Consider the following 15,956-nt stretch of genomic DNA (forward strand, 5'->3'; position numbering starts at 1 on the left):
GTCTGATCACCGCGGGGGATGGGAGACAGCCAGGGAGCTTCGCAGCAAGCCGGTCCCGGGGGTTCTTCCGACAAGGTTTTCCCCTCAGGGAATTCTCTGTCAAAGGTGTCTTTGGGAGTTTGTCTCCAAAGTCCCCAGTTTAGCGAGGGCCTTTTATCCCCCGTTTCGGTGGGAATTTTCCTCTTCGAAGTCTGAGAATTGCAGCTCATAATTTTTTGAGGGAAATACCAAACTTCTGAACAAACAGGCAAACACTTCTCAAAAGATGATTTACAACCAGCTTTTGTGACATTCCTGGCCACAGATGAGCCAGCAAGGAAGGAAGAGGGGGTCTCTGTTGCCGGACACAAGCGTTATCGCCTTCTGCAGTGGTCCGCTCCTTCGAGCAGCACCCCTGAGAAAGAATGCTCATTCTGCTTCTGCTTATCTTTGCAATCATAAGCAGAAGTACTGTGGCACAACAACACCCACCATTCACCCTCCTAGATAGTTAGCAGTCGCCAGTCTTATCATCAGAAAGGCCTCATGAAGCAAGCTTTGAGACAACAAAAGAAAACCAGTTCTGTCTTTCACATAAGGCAAATGGAAAATAAAGACAAGGTGGTTGGTGGTAACCAGCTTGGCTTGACCAAGGGCAAATCATGCCTGACAAAATTGGTAGTCTTTTGTGATATTATTCACATTATCAGTGGATAAAAGAAGAGCAAATGTTGTCATCTACCTAGAAATGTGCGAAGCATTTGACATTGTCCCACATGAAGTCCTTTTCACCAAATTGGAAAAGAATGGATTTGATGGATGGACCTCTTGTTGGATAGGAAACTGGGTGGATGGTTACACTCAGAGAATTGCAGTTAACAGCTCAATGTCCAAGTGGAGATGAGTGATGAGTGGTGTTCCTTGGGGATCATTGTTGAGATCAGTGTTATTTAACATCCTTGTAGGGGTCATGGACAGTGGGATCGAGTGCACCCTGAGCAAGTTTGCAGAAAACACCAAGCTGGGTGTTGCAGTTGACACCATAAAGAGGATTCCATCCAGAGGCACCCACCTGGAGTATCATGTCCAGTTGTATTGGGCCACCTACAGGAGAAGGACACTGAGCTGTTGGAGTGGGTCCTTTTAGAGGAGGGCCACAAAGATGATCAGAAGGCTAGAGCATCTCACCTATGAGGACAGGCTGATAGAGCTGGGACTCTTCAGTTAGGAGGAGAGAAAGCTCCAAGGAGACCCTGGCAAAAGCAGTATTACTGGGAATCCTACCCTCTCAAGGGGATGGCCTGTATCAAATCGTATGCACAGTAAGAGTGATCTTTGGGCTGTGGTCAGGTACTGCTGATCATCCTGTGTGTACTCCATACACTCCCATCCTATCATATTACAGATTGGCAGTATACACAGAAGGTCAGTTGCATGAGATTTTATTTGCCTCTCCTCCCAGGTATTAGAGGAAGAAGATCCTTGTTTCCTTGAGCAGCATCAGTCCTAGTGTGTCTTGTCATAAGTGCCGGCCCCCTTGTAGGCACCAACATAGCCACTGTTGTCTGTCAGGTCTTCACGGCCAGCAAGCCCTTTCCCTTTGCCACTCTCATCAAAGCGCTCTTTGTGACTGCCGGTGTATTTGCTGGTGTCTGTCAGCCTGTCGACGGCACCCACCTTGGTAGCTTTCTGCAAGAAAGGAGAGCAGAATTAGGAGCAGACTCAGACTGGCTTGCCCCTGGGCACAATACATCCCAATCCCTTGGGATGTAGAGGCCCATGGCAACTCAAGGTGCACAGTGGACAAAGAAGCTCCTACTCACTGTGGTGCCCACATTGCCTGGCTCCTTCCCCTCAATGAGGCCAAACACAGCTTGCAGGGCTTCCTCTTGTGATTTGCCCTTGAAACGCTTTACACAGATCTCCTTCATGGCCTCCTGGAACTCAGCAAAAGTGATGGTGCGGGCGCCCTTCGCCCTATGGCCAGATAAAAGAGGAAGGTTACTAAAAAAGTTACCTGGAGGAAAGCAGGGTGGAAGTGGGAAGGGAAGACCCCATGGCTGCACCTTGATTGAGTTCCTGGCTGCTCCATACCATTTCCCTTACCCACAACACCACACTACATCACTTACTTAACTTTGTTGAATACGATGTCAATGTCAGTGCTGGTCACAGCTTTTCCATCCATCACCCCACACTCTTTGCACATCTTGGAGAAATTTTTCCCTGTCATGCTGGTGCCACTGGAAGCTGTGTCACCATATACTGCAAATTTACGGAAAGATTCTTCTAGTGCAGACATCTTGATGCTGTGGAGAGGAGGAGTTCACAGGGAAGGGGCTGCTGGACTGATGGCTGCGTCCCAACTGCAGCTGGTCTTCAGAACAAGTGACATCACCAATGGGCATTGTGTTGCCATGGCACTGCCAAGGCAACCACGTGGGCACCAACACAGAACAGGCGGGATCCAGGTGGAATCTCTCCAAGGGATGCAAAGGAAGGTTGAAAGTGTGAATTTGGGCTCAACTAATCACTTCTGCACATGAAGTAATGGGACAGCCAAAGCTTCTGAACCTCATGGAAATAAAAGTTTCATTTGGCTTCAAGAAGAAATGTGTGCATTTGCAGATGATAAAAGGACTAGATTTATCTTCCAGACCCCAGATAATTACCTACATATTGCACATCTTCTTTCAAGTAGTTACCAAACTGTTCACGTCTTTCCCATCATAGCTTGTCATCTGAACAACTCTCTGAACGAGGTTGTCCTCCTCCTGACCCCTGTAAATTTTCTACTTCTGATTAACTTAGACCACTACAACTGGGTATTAGGGATCTTTGAGTGAATAAAAGCCATTGCTCAAACTGTAAATCAGCCTGATGCAACATGGACAATCAACTCCTGCTGCTAGGAAGATGCGCTCAAGTCCTTTTAAAATGTCCAGCCACTCCTAAAGCCACAAGCTTCACCCAGATCTCCTGGTCTCAAGATTGCTTGTAGGCATCCAGTCAATCAATCACAGAATCAATCATCAATCAATCAGTCAACGAATCACAGAATCACCAAGGTTGGAAAAGACCTACAAGATGATCCAGTCCAACCATCCACCCACCACCAATAGTTCTCACTAAACTCACTGTCCCTCAACACAGCATCCAGATGTTTCTCAAACACCTCCAGGGTCGGTGACTCCACCACCTCCCTGGGCAAACAATTCCATTGCCTGACCACTCTTTCAGAGAAGTAGTATTTCCTTATGTCCAGCCTAAATCTCCCCTGGTGCAGCTTGAAGCCATTTCTTCCAGTCCTATCACCAGTTAAAAGAGTAAAGGCCTACCTCCAGCTCGCAACAACCTCCCTTCAGGTAGTTATAGAGAGCAATGAGGTCTCCCCTGAGCCACCTCCAGGCTGAACATTCCCATCTCCTTCAGCCACTCCTCATACGGCCTGTGCTCCAGACCCCTCACCAGCTCTGTTGCTCTCCTTTGAACATGTTCCAGGGCCTCAGTGTCTTTCTTGCAGTGAGGGGCCCAAATTGGACACAGGACTCAAGATGTGGCCTCACCAGAGCTGAGTGCAGGGGGACAATCACTGCCCTGTTCCTGCTGCCAGCACTGTTTCTGATGCAAGCCAGGATGCCATTGGCTTTCTTGGCCATCTGGGCACACTATGGGCTCACGTTCAGCCTTTTAGAGAAGGGCCACAAAGATGATCAGAAGGCTAGAGCATCTCTGCTATGAGGATGGGCTAATAGAGCTGAGACTCTTCAGTTAGGAGGAGAGAAGGCTCCAAGGAGACCTTATAATGGACTTCTAGTACTCAAAAGGGGGCCTACAGGAAAGCTGGGTAGGGACTTCTGTAAGATCAAGTAGTGACAGGATGAGGGGAAATGACTTTCAACTGGAAGAGGGTAGATTTAGACTAGGTATTAGGAAGAAATTCCTTACTGTGAGGGTGGTGAGTTGCTGGAATAGGTAGCCCAGAGAGGTTATGAACTCTTCTATCCCTGGAAGCATTCAAGGCCAGGCTGGACTGGGCTTTGAGCAAGTACAGTATTTTTTTATTTCTTAAGATAACTCAGCAAACTCTTATTGAGTCTGAATTTAGGTTTTTGAAGCACTCCTTTGGTGAGCATGAGATCGTTCATCACTGAAGGTTTTACATTATGAAAGAAACTGAACCGAAGAAGTAATTTCTGTAATTTTCTATTTTAGAACTGTTCTCTTCCAGTTCACAAATAAAATAGAGCAGGTTATAAATTTCACTCTTTACACCTTATTGTGTGAGATTCATTCTTCAAGCAAGCAACTCCAGAATGAGCATTTCTTCTGCTATGATTGTTTATGAGCTTCATCGTATTCCCCTGACAAAAGAATAGAGGCAGAAGAATGGTATTTGAATCAGTTCTTCAAATATACTAGTGATCAGGTCATTTTCTCCTTCCTCATGGCAGAAGGAGCAAACATTACTCTATGATATTCAGTTATTTAAACTTACTAAAATAACTTCTTTTTACCCTTTTTTTTTACTCCAGTTTCTTTCAACTGGAGTTACTTTGTAACATCCACAAGATAAACAAGGTAATGTTGTTGGTTTTTGTTTTTGTTTTGTTTTTTTCATTAGTACTGGCAGTTTCCCTATGGCCTGGATATGGTGAGAGAGAACTTGGAGGGGGACGAGGGACAAATCAAAGGGAAATTAGAATATTTATAATGTTACGTGGCAGATTTAAAACCGCATATAGATTTAACATCTGCAGGATAAGATTTGTGCATGACCTATTCCAGTTACTTTTCGCAGATTAGATGTTTTGAAATATCTCCTGTAGCTTCTTGAGATGCAACAATGCATGTGTTTTTTGGCTTGCATATTTACTCAAGCAATAGCCTCAATAATTAAATAAGCTTTTTTTTGTCTCTGCCTTATTCTTTGATTCCCACCTGTGTTTCTCTTGCAATCATGCGATAATCTTCTGGGGGAAAACAAAAAAAAAATTTTTTTTTACCTACTCTGTATTGCTCAGTTTAAAAATTCTGTTTCTATGCTACAGCTCCAGACACCTCTTGGTCCCCCATCTGATGACCAAACACCTTTTAATCCTTATGTACTGCAAAGGGCAAGAGGCCTAATAGGAGCAGAGAAAGGTAGGCAGTAATTTATTACACATATACCACCTTTTTTCTTTATTCCAGAGCTCTTACCACAACCTATATTTCTTCTTTACTTGCTTGTATTTTACATCATGTTGAATATCGGTATTTCACTACCACAGCTCAAGCGTGATGTCATTGTCTATAATAAAAATGATTTAACAGGAATTCCTTTTTCCATGCAGAAGTGGAGGATTATTGCCTCCTTGACTAAAAGCTGCATACTTGCCCTCCATAAAGAAAATTGTACCTCACTGAATCCACGCTGCCAGTCTGATGCCTAGGCTTCACTGCAATTGGAGTGAAGAACTGTTTGAGCACTAAAAGAAAGTGCTAAGAAAAGCTTATCTTTAACCTTCCTTCTGACAAGGAACATCCTTGTTTCACATTAAGCAATTGCTCGGTAGTTAGAATATGTCACCAGACAAAAGTCATTCTTTTTGAGAATGTTCTAAAGTGTGTGTAGCTGGAATGTATGAGGTTTCTTTGTAATGCTCTCATAAGGCAAACATAAAGATGCTGCAGTTAATCCTAAGCATGGATATGTTGAACATAGCACCTGTGGGAGCAAAATAGTCTCACATAATCTCTAATGTGTTTATTAATTGAACTGCAGGTGATCAGAGAGAGGCCTTACCCATGGACACTGAGGTTTATGAAAGTCCGTACGCTGATCCAGATGAAATTAAGCCAAAAAATGTCACTCTTGACAGGAAATTGTTAACACTGGAGGAAGGAGAACTTGGCTCTGGCAACTTTGGTACTGTAAAGAAAGGGTTCTATAAGATGAAAAAGTAAGTGTTTCCTTCTGTTTTCAGGAAGTACAGCACAGTCACTGCCCAGCTGTTATTTTTGTCTTCAAAGTGGGGAAGTTCCTCGTATAGTTTTATGACTCAGCTGTCAGTTGCAGTCGAGTAAGAATCTCTGTGCCTTTCTCCAGACATTGTGTGGGCATTCACATTTCTGGTATCATAGTCTCTCTGTGAGAGGTAGTGTTGAGAGCCGTGTACAGCTTACGTTCTAACAAATGGATTTTCACCTAATGTAAGTATGATGATACCTGTTTCATGAAGCAGACAGAGAATGTTGGGGCTTCTCTTATCATGGGACTACAGTAGGAACAGACCCTGTTTATACTGACAAAAGTTAGGTTATTTCAGGGCTGTTCATGCATTTTCATAATAAACCAATAGCAGTGTGTTGCTTAAATGCATGGGCTGATTATGTATATGCTTTCACCAGTCAAAGCTGGAGGCAGTTCATTAACTGAGATTTTTAGAATCAAGGAATTTTCATTATCTAGTATTGTCTGAGGGAATTTGAAGAGCTGTAGTCTTGTTTATCAGTTTTTCACATTTGAGCTCTGTCATCAGTGACTTTTTCACATGCATGTCCTGTAGGCTGCAGGAGCAGAGTTTCTCAGCAGGTCAGAGCTTTGCAATGGCCCAAAACACATCAATGCTGAGAAAGCCCTTACAACTTTTCCTCTGAGGACTCTCATCATAACAGATACCTTTTTGGTTCTTTCCACTTTCATTAGTTAGGACTAGTCAGAATGGGCAAGATAGATTGGTTCATTGCCTTTGTTTTCAGGCTTGTTTAGATTTTTTAATGATTACTTCTAATTTTTGTTCTCTCAATTTTATTTCTTTTGCTTAAGCTGTCTTCTGATCTTCTGATTTGGTAGAGTCATTCCCATTGCAATCAAATTCTTTCCTGTCCAAGTATTCAGTTCTGTCTTTCATCACAGTTCGAACTATGTGTGTGGAAGCATCATTTGGAGATTTACGTGCAGATTTTTCATCAACTAATCCCAGAGGATTCTCTTTTGCAGGGGGGCCAAGCCAGTGGCTGTAAAAATTCTTAAAAATGAGAGTAATGATCCAGCCGTAAAGGATGAGTTACTGAGAGAAGCAAATGTAATGCAGCAACTGGACAACCCATATATTGTCCGAATGATAGGTATATGTGAAGCAGAGGCCTGGATGTTAGTAATGGAAATGGCTGAACTTGGACCACTGAACAAGTTTTTGCAAAAGAATAGGTGTGTAAGCTTTGATTCCATTTCACAGTATTTATCCAAAGGGGTGGAAAAAAAACAAGAGAAAGGTCTTTTTATCTTAAAATTTTAGGATATTTTACTTTGAAATGTAATTTATGTAATAATTAGCTGTTGTAGATAATCTTCACTGGGACATAACCATATTGCAAATGTCTCCTAAACGTCATATTTATTGAAAAATAGTGCATCTTGAATAAAGGAATTTTCAGATGTTCTTCAGTTTACTGATATGATCACAGTTTATTGATATGATCAAGACATTATTATGCTGCTTGTTCTAATTAAATCTTATCTAAACATAAATGGATCACGTTTCTAATATATGAGGAAGTTCATTGTACAAGTTTGTGTTTGAACTCCTTGAAAAATAATGAAAATGAACTACTGACCTCTTAAAGATTCAATTATGGTTTTCAGACACGTCACAGAGAAGAATATAACAGAGCTGGTACATCAGGTTTCCATGGGGATGAAATATCTGGAGGAGAATAACTTTGTACATAGGGATCTGGCTGCAAGGAACGTGCTATTAGTCACCCAGCATTATGCCAAAATCAGTGACTTTGGACTATCTAAGGCTCTTAGTGCTGATGAAAGTTATTACAAGGTAAGATTTGCACAAGCTGTCAAAGCTGTTTACTAATATGGCCTAAGAAGATTATGTTTTATTTAAAAGCAGTTGCGTTTAAAAGTTGAAAGTAAGAAATACTGTGTACACAAATCATTTTATAGCCTACTTGTAGTAGTCATGAATTTCCAAAATGTGTGATCAAAGTTAAGAGATGAATAGAAAAGGAAAAGCTGGCCTCTTATTTAGTTATTAATTTGGTAAATTTGCCAATTTGATGATTAAAATTTACTGTGGAAATGAGATGTTTCCTCCCATAAAAGTTGAAACTGTCTTTGTTGCTAATATAATTTAGCACTTGTTTTACATCATGTCAGGCTAGCAAACTGTCTAAAAAAATAACAGAATCAGATCTGGGGAGTTTGTCAAACAGGTACAGGTGGTAAATAATCATTTGACCTAGGTAAATTTTGTTCAGCTTCATTTTAAATTACCAGCAATCTTTGTGAAGCAAAAGAGACTAAAATATTTGCCACACTGAGTAAGGTAAGTATATCCTTGGGAGGCAAAGCCTCTAATTGTGTATGCATCTTCTTTTCCTATACATTGCTTTTACAGTTAAAATTATTTCATCCCACTGCCTTTCCTTTCATCAGTTGTTTAAAACCAATAAGCCAGACCATGAAACAATGCAGAGGAGGAGCAAGCCCATGCTCCCTTCTGATGACCTTCCTATGGGAACAGTAACCGCTGCTTGAAAAGGCAGCAGCATCTTAAATCACTTCCAACTTGCCTAGTTTGTCGGGGAGTTGAGATCTGGATCTGGCTCATTCCGTTTACAACTGCACAAAATGCTTCAGGGTTATCTCAATAGATTTAGCACTGTGCCAGTATGGTTTGACAATTGCAATTCTGTAGCGCGTTACAGCATAATTTCATCAAATTGCAGTTTGTCACAAAGCAGTTGCTATGCTTTGAAGTAAAGCATTGATTTAATCTGAAAATAAGGCTCAAGACTCCTTCTGGCTGCGTTAGTGTCTCTTCTGTAAGAGCTGAAAAATATTTCTTTGACAGAGCTTAACAAACATGACATTAGGTCCTTTAACTAAGCTTTGCTTTACCATAGCATTAATTCCAGTGCTTTATATGAATTTGGGAGATTAGGAACAATTCTGTAACAGTATTGAAGGAGCTGCTGCCAATTTCTCTAAGGCAAACTATATCAGAAATACTTAGTGCAAACACATGAAAATCCAAGTTAAATTGGCTTCTGTGGATATGAATGTTCACTACTTACTACTGTCTCAAATCTGCTTCTTTTATTTTCTGTTATTCCTTCCTTTAGGCACAAAGTCACGGAAAATGGCCAGTCAAGTGGTATGCTCCAGAATGTATGAATTTCTACAAGTTTTCTAGCAAAAGTGATGTCTGGAGCTTTGGCGTTTTAATGTGGGAAGCTTTCTCTTATGGGCAAAAACCCTATAAAGTGAGTAATTCTATCTGGCAGTTCTTTCACTATAAGAATGTAGAGTAAATTCAAACCATCACCTTTCTTTTCCTGCCTGGGAGGGTTGCTACTGGTCAAATAAGGCCTTAGAACCCATCTATTGTAACAGACACAGACAAGTCAAAGGACAGCCCCCAGTTCAACTCCAGGCTTCTCTTTGTTTTATACTATACTAATGTATGCTGTAATCATTTGCAACTCAGAAGACTGTTCTAATCATCCTATTCCAGGGAATGAAAGGTGGTGAAGTTGCACAGATGATTGAAGGAGGAGAACGAATGGAACGTCCTGAAGCATGTCCAGTGGAAGTCTATGACTTAATGAAATTATGTTGGACGTACAAGTGAGTGTGATGAAATACTCTCTCTTTTAATAGCAGTATATTTTAATCTACATGGTTGGTAGCTAGAAAGCATGAAATAAGAGTATTTCAAAGCATATTGTATTGGCTAGATTTCAGCTCACAAATAACCTGAAAAGGGAGGAGTTGGTTGTGCTTTCAAATGAGAACAGTGTTACATAATGAGTATAGTACAGGAATCTGATTTTGTACCGATGACCCATTTTTTTCCTTGAGTAAAAATGTTAAAAAAAAAATTATGTATCATCAAAAATAATTTATTCCATCAAAACCAATTTATTCCACCAAAACGTCCATCTGATGCATTTAGAAAAGTAAGTTTGAAATTAAGGAGATGTTTTTGTTTCATTTTGATTTCCAGGACAGACATTTCAAAGTCCTGTTGTCAAATTATTCATTCTGTGTCTCAGTTTCTAATTCCTGTAATTATTATTCTTTTCTTCTGTTATTTCTAAATATCCTCAGTTTGGATACACATTGACTTCCTGTTAGTGAAAGTTTTAAATTCCTGCAAGGGAAAGGTAAACAGCTATTCAGATCTGAGTTGATGGTTTGCACTACCACACAAGACAAAGGAAACTGCACAGAACAGAAAGACAGGTCCTTGCCCCCCGAACACCCGTAACAAACACATACAAGGCTCAGTGTGAAGGATGTTAGTAAGTGAGACTCCTCGCTGGGAGGCAATGAGGCACCCATTTGTCACCTATACAGTCTCTCTAGAAAGGTTTGCTGCTTGCAGAACCGCACATTTGTAGTATTAAAAAGAGGCTACCATGCCTTTTAAAGCTAGAGCGTTATTACCCATCTCTGTACATTCAAGTAGGGTCAGATGAGGTCAGTGAGGAGATTACAAAATATCAGAGAGTTTCTGTCTCTTAGAAGGATTTGAAGGGTTTGGGAATATATAAACTCTTCTGCCTGGTAACTGAGACATGGAAGGAGAGGCAAAAAGATCAGTTGAACAAGTGTTTGCCTGGCTAGTACCATGCTCAGGGCTTTGGGTTCTGTGATCTTGGATGCACCTTCGAGAGACCAGGCACATTTATGTTGGATGGGATGCAACTGACCAGGTGGGGTTATAGTGTTCTGGGCAGCAAACTTACTTACTAGATTCATTAGGAGAGCTTTAATCTAGATTTAGCTGAGAACGGTACATACTTCTGAGTGACAGAGCTGAGCCAGGGAACACCATCACTTTAGGAAGCAGCAGGGAAGAACCGTAGATTTGTCCCAGAAAATCTTTGGAGGGCTCCTCCAGGAAGATAGTGCAGCCAATAGCCCAGCTGAAGTTGCCTCTACATCAGTGCATGCAGCGAGGGAAATAAGAAGGAGGAGATGGAAACTGTGGTACAATTAGAAAACTATGGCCTAATTGCTATTGCTCTCATGCAAACAAGGTGAGATGAATTGCACTGGGAGAACAACATGATTGAGGGTTACAAGGTTTTCAAAAGGGACAGACAAAGTAGGAATGGTGGGGCAAGGAAATTGTCTGAGACAGCCAGCATGGCTTCACTGGAGCCTGACCAGTCTGATAGCTTTCTATGATGGAGTGACTGCATCAGTGGACAAGGAAAGACTGTCATACACCTGGACTAAAGCCTATGATATGGTCCCACATTATATTGCCATATCTGAATTGAAGGGTGAGCTATTCAGTGTATAAGGAATTGGCAGGATGGACGTAGCCGGAGAGTTAGAGTGAACAGCTGCCTGTCCAGGTGGAGGCTGGTGGTGAGTGCTGTCCCCAAGGGTCCATTCTGGGACCAGTGCTCCTTAATATCTTCATTACTGACTTAGATAGTGGGACTGATTGTACTCTCAGTAAGTTTGCAGCTGTCACCAAGCTGAGCAGTGTGGTTGTTGCAATAGAAGGGAGGGATACCATCCAGAGGAAACTGGACAGGCTTGAAAAGAGAGCCCATGTGAACCCAATGGGGATCAACAAGGCCACATGCATAGTGCTGCATCTAGGTCAGGAGCAATCCCAAACTGAAGTAAAGACTGGGAGGGGAACACCTTAGTTGAAGTTAGCTGTAGAAAGTATTTCATAAAGCAAAGAAAGTCCACTGTAATGTGGCTTACTGCTCCAATTCACTGTCTGGAGAATATATGACTTCACTAAAGATCTATAGGTTCCACTTGAAGAGTCATGTTATTTCTCCTCTAGGTACCTTGCTTCTTTGTTAGTTTTATTACATCTAGTACTCTAGAATGAATATGGAACCACTAAATAATTTCTGCCCTTTTTTGTACTACAGTAATGCAGTAGCAGTTGTAGAGTGAAACAGGATCATTTTCATTGTTTAGTAAACATACTGTAAAGGGTATTGCTTTTTATTTCTTTGTACTCAAATATCCTGAATATTTGAAAGGAAAAGAAAAAAAAAAAAACAAAAAAAAACCCACAACAACAACAGTTCAGCTTATGCAGTGTGTCTATCTCAATATGTAACATACTATTGTCAGAACTTCTTGTCAGCTTAATCATGTTCTCCCAAATCAAGAGGTGAGATATAGAGGAAATCAAGACAGAACAGCCATATAGTGTTTACAGAGGCTATTCTTAATGGCCCAAAGCTTATCTGTATGGTTGTAGAACTCATTATAAGGAAGCTAATACATTATGAGTATTCTTTTCTCCAGATTATTACTGAAGTAAATGAAGTAGCAGATTAATTGATGTTGATTTACCATTTCTCATAGTATATTCTACAATCACAAAATAGCTTTGATGACGATAAATCCACTGAAAGAGTGCGTTGCAGTGATATTAGCATCTTGGTATTTATTTTGTAGCAACATTTTGGTATCCCCTAGGTGTTGTCACTGCTGCTAAGTCCCAGATATTGCAGGGCCTACAGACCTCTTCAGCTTTCTTAGACCCAATACATCACCTTGTCGTACTTGTTATGTTTCCACAGTGTTGATGACCGACCAGGATTCAGTGCAGTGGAGATGCGATTACGGAACTACTATTATGACATTTCCCACTAACAGTGGGGACAACAGCTTGCCTTTCTTCAGCAAAGAGAAGTAGTTCAGATTCTGAAACTGAGTGACTTATTTTTGTACTGTCACTTTGACCATATAAAGTGAAGAACTAAGCCCTGTGTGTGAGGTCACCTTTTTTTTTGGTTTTCTTGTGGAATATCAAGCTCCAAAGAGCAGCGCAACATAAGGCAGATGCGTAGACTTTCATTATGTTCCATTTTACAGCTTTATTGTCTTTACATTCTTCTGTCATAAAAAACCTATTTAAAGTCTTCCTCTTATCTATTTGAGTGCAGATGGGGATTTAAAGTTTTGTTGTTAATATTCTTAGCTCTCAAACTGTGTTGTTCCAGCCTTCTCCCTATTTGAGAAGAATAGCATAAACATTTTTCACCATAAAAAAAAAGTCACTGTGACAATGACAGTCACTTTGACTGACAGTGTGTTTGATTTTACCCCCACCACTTCATAACCAATTAGTACTTTTCTTGTTAGTAACATTTGCAGTCAGGAGATGGGAGATGTGAATGTCTGAAATGTAGAAAAATAAAAGGAATTGTCAACTCCATTAGGTGTTATTAGCTCCTCTCTTTCCTCATCTCTTGTAGAATCCCCAGCTGAGAATTACTTTATTAATGGTAAAACCAGGGAATTCAAGGGCTTGTTCTCACCTTGGGACAAAAGTTGTCAGCACCTAAGGCAATTACTCTGTCTTTTAACCTGAAGTCCATCATTGCAGCTCCTGAAAAAAAAAAATTGTTCTTTGAAAGTTGAAGGAGCAGCAGCTTTCCTTCAAAATTCCTTCTCACGTTTTCCCCACAAGCAGCCACTTAACAGGTACCCGTGTATATTTGGGAATTCTACTAGATACAGAGGTTTTAAAGAAATATGAAAAGTAAGATTTAGTGCTAGATAAGCCTATTGCATACAAATGTTTGGAACATATGTTTGTTATGTGAACAGGACATTTTTGGGCAGTTACATTGAGAAAATGAAATAACATATATAATATATAAAATACAGCTATAAAAACGTTGGATTTACTGTGAAGCAATGTATTTCTTGATGCTAATTTCATAGTTTGTTTTAAAATAAAAAGCCAAGTGATTTTGGTAATTTTAACTTTTGGGAATCCAGTGCAAGGTAGTTCAGGAAGTACGTGCTACTGAAAGATACTGAGTGTTACAGGTCATGTTTTAGATGTGATTCAGACATGACTTATATTGATGATGATTTCATCTTTTTTATTTCTTTTTAACAAACGTTTTTCTACAAGAACTGCTCGTGTCGATGTTGCTTGTGATTATATATAGCCATTTTTAGCATTTTCCCTGTTGCAGAGAAACTGTCAAGCTCTACATGTGCAATTAGTACATTCATGGGGATATCAGTTGTGAAACAGCTGCAGAAATCAAAACCAATTGTACATGCAGTGAGTGGCAGCACTACTTCCCTGCAATATATGTGTGTATTTTACTGAAGTTTTACTAAATACAAGAAAGCTAAAGAAAACTGGAGGAATAGTTCTTCCCCTCTCTTTGCAGCAGATGTCTCTTTCTTGTGTTAGTTGTTTTTAGCTTTGCTATTCTGTAATTACATTAAGAATATAAAATATTGTGAAATAACTGGATTATGTTTGTAAATTGAGATTAAATGCATTGTTTTATAAAACACATCATTTTAACAATAATTATTTAAATTTCTGAATTTGTTGCCAATGTGCAAAGCTTGTATATATTTGCTGAATTACTGTTCTTGTTGCATAAGACTGAAGACTTCCTTATTGGCACTGGGCAGAACAGATAAACCCACTAATTCCCCAAAATCCTTAAAAATGTGCATTGCTGTTTTCACACCTAAGCCTGTCCAAGACGCTGCTTTTCAATGACATTGTGCTGGATCTGGGAAGTGAGTGGTGTTGAGAGTCAGTGAAGCGCATCAGCTATCCAGGGATTTCTGCACCATGCCAGGTATCAGCCATGCAGGATTTAACAGCACATTATACACATGAAAACTCTCTTAGAAGTGGAGGTAACTGCTTTTGAGTTCTGAAACATGTACTGAGAGATCTTACTCTTTGATTTAGCTTTTGCTGCAGGGTCAAGTTTTCAGGAAAGCAAAGGACTGGATGTGACTGAATGTGAGTCTGAATAATAGTAATAAAGGCTGAAAGGTAGACAGCTCCTTCAGCAGGTACTTAAAGACTCCCTGTCATGGGAAACACTGTCTCGTGGACGTGTCCTCAAGGCTGGTGGACTGCATTGTCCAGAGTCACTGTTATGAAGGAGTTTTTGTCTTTTTGGTTGTGTGGATTTATTATTATTAACACCAGAAATGTCATTTGCCAGTGTAGTCCCACAAGTATTTGTTACAGCAGAGCTAAGGGTTAGCAAACTGCAGCATAGGGCAGGGGGAACTGATATAATTGGCCCATGGAGGAAGGAGTAGGTGAAAACGTGTAAAGCCAGCTTTTCCTTGAAGAAAACAGTGTGTTTACAGCTTTGTCATTTAGAGCTCAGATCTATGAATGTATGGTTGTTGCAGAGCACAGGAGTCTGTACACATTTTTCATGCACAACCACCCAAATTGCATTGAAGACCCTGCACCAATCTCTGCATGCTTCAAACACTGTGAAGAACAGGGATTTTTGATAATGGAAAATATCCATAATTTTCCTTTCTGCAGCCAGTGTAGCCAGAACCTCAGGTTCAAAAAAGTGAGCATCTAGAAGGGCCTATGCACAATCAGCTGTACATGGCCCTGCCATGAGGTGGCAATACACGAACACTTCTAGGCTGATGCACTTGGGTGACTATTGCTGGCAGTCTGTCCCATCCTGGTTCTTGCTGTGTCAGTGCAGCACAGAGGAACTTACTAATCTATTTACAGCTTACTGCAAAGCAGAGCTTCAGGTGAGTACGTTTGTGAATGATTTATACTGTGAATGGTTGGTTGTGGATGTCAGCAAAGTCTTTTTGAAGCTCTTTGTGATTTTTTCTCTGTACATGGTGCTGTTAGTGGGAAATTGCAGTAGAAGGGTATGAGTGTGGCATGAACTGACAGAGGACTTACCAAGAATTAAATGGACACAGTCTGAAGATCAATTATAACATCGTCTAAGGCCATACAAGAATTTTATTTTTTTTTAAGCAAAAATGCTGTAGCTGTGTTGAATACAAGGGATGCATGAGCAATTAAAATTAGCAGTGTTAAATTTCAAAACCGTAGTAAATCATGCATAAAATGATTAGGAAAAAAAAGAACCACATGATTCCTGACAACTACAGTGAAGAAAAATAGAGAAACAGCATGGGAAGCAAAACAATCCCA

General features: G+C 40.4%; 2 protein-coding genes across 4 annotated transcripts in view; one reads left to right on the forward strand and one right to left on the reverse strand.

The window, feature by feature from the left end:
- Positions 1 to 14,315, forward strand: part of SYK (spleen associated tyrosine kinase) — a 43,357-nt gene extending 29,042 nt beyond the window's left edge. For all 3 annotated transcript variants that reach the window (XM_015849388.3, XM_015849389.3, XM_032441368.2), the window contains 7 exons: positions 5,031 to 5,124; positions 5,747 to 5,924; positions 6,965 to 7,174; positions 7,610 to 7,799; positions 9,106 to 9,246; positions 9,498 to 9,610; positions 12,556 to 14,315. In XM_015849388.3, the coding sequence (XP_015704874.1) occupies positions 5,031 to 5,124; positions 5,747 to 5,924; positions 6,965 to 7,174; positions 7,610 to 7,799; positions 9,106 to 9,246; positions 9,498 to 9,610; positions 12,556 to 12,628 (999 nt within the window). In that variant the 3' untranslated portion in view covers positions 12,629 to 14,315. The remainder of the gene's footprint in view (positions 1 to 5,030; positions 5,125 to 5,746; positions 5,925 to 6,964; positions 7,175 to 7,609; positions 7,800 to 9,105; positions 9,247 to 9,497; positions 9,611 to 12,555) is intronic.
- On the reverse strand, positions 1,406 to 2,350 carry LOC107306311 (tubulin polymerization-promoting protein family member 2-like). The gene is made up of 3 exons (XM_015849390.3): positions 2,112 to 2,350; positions 1,803 to 1,956; positions 1,406 to 1,668 (listed from the first exon to the last, which is right to left on the reverse strand). The coding sequence occupies exons 1-3, from the start codon at positions 2,279 to 2,281 to the stop codon at positions 1,486 to 1,488; spliced, it is 507 nt and encodes a 168-aa protein (XP_015704876.3). The 5' UTR covers positions 2,282 to 2,350; the 3' UTR covers positions 1,406 to 1,485.
- Positions 14,316 to 15,956: the final 1,641 nt, after the last annotated feature.

The sequence above is a fragment of the Coturnix japonica genome, chromosome Z, assembly GCF_054131305.1.
Source record: "Coturnix japonica strain WE chromosome Z, WE-NBRP24, whole genome shotgun sequence".
Classification (NCBI taxonomy): domain Eukaryota; kingdom Metazoa; phylum Chordata; class Aves; order Galliformes; family Phasianidae; genus Coturnix; species Coturnix japonica.

What these genes read in the sequence shown, in the direction of transcription:
- LOC107306311 (XM_015849390.3), bottom strand. Translation starts at nt 2,281, where the DNA reads ATGTCTGCACTAGAAGAATCTTTCCGTAAATTTGCAGTATATGGTGAC. An exon ending in ATCGTATTCAACAAAGTTAA is followed by an intron (nt 1,957 to 2,111) that starts GTAAGTGATGTA and finishes ATCTGGCCATAG; the next exon opens with GGCGAAGGGCGCCCGCACCA. An exon ending in CAGGCAATGTGGGCACCACA is followed by an intron (nt 1,669 to 1,802) that starts GTGAGTAGGAGC and finishes CCTTTCTTGCAG; the next exon opens with AAAGCTACCAAGGTGGGTGC.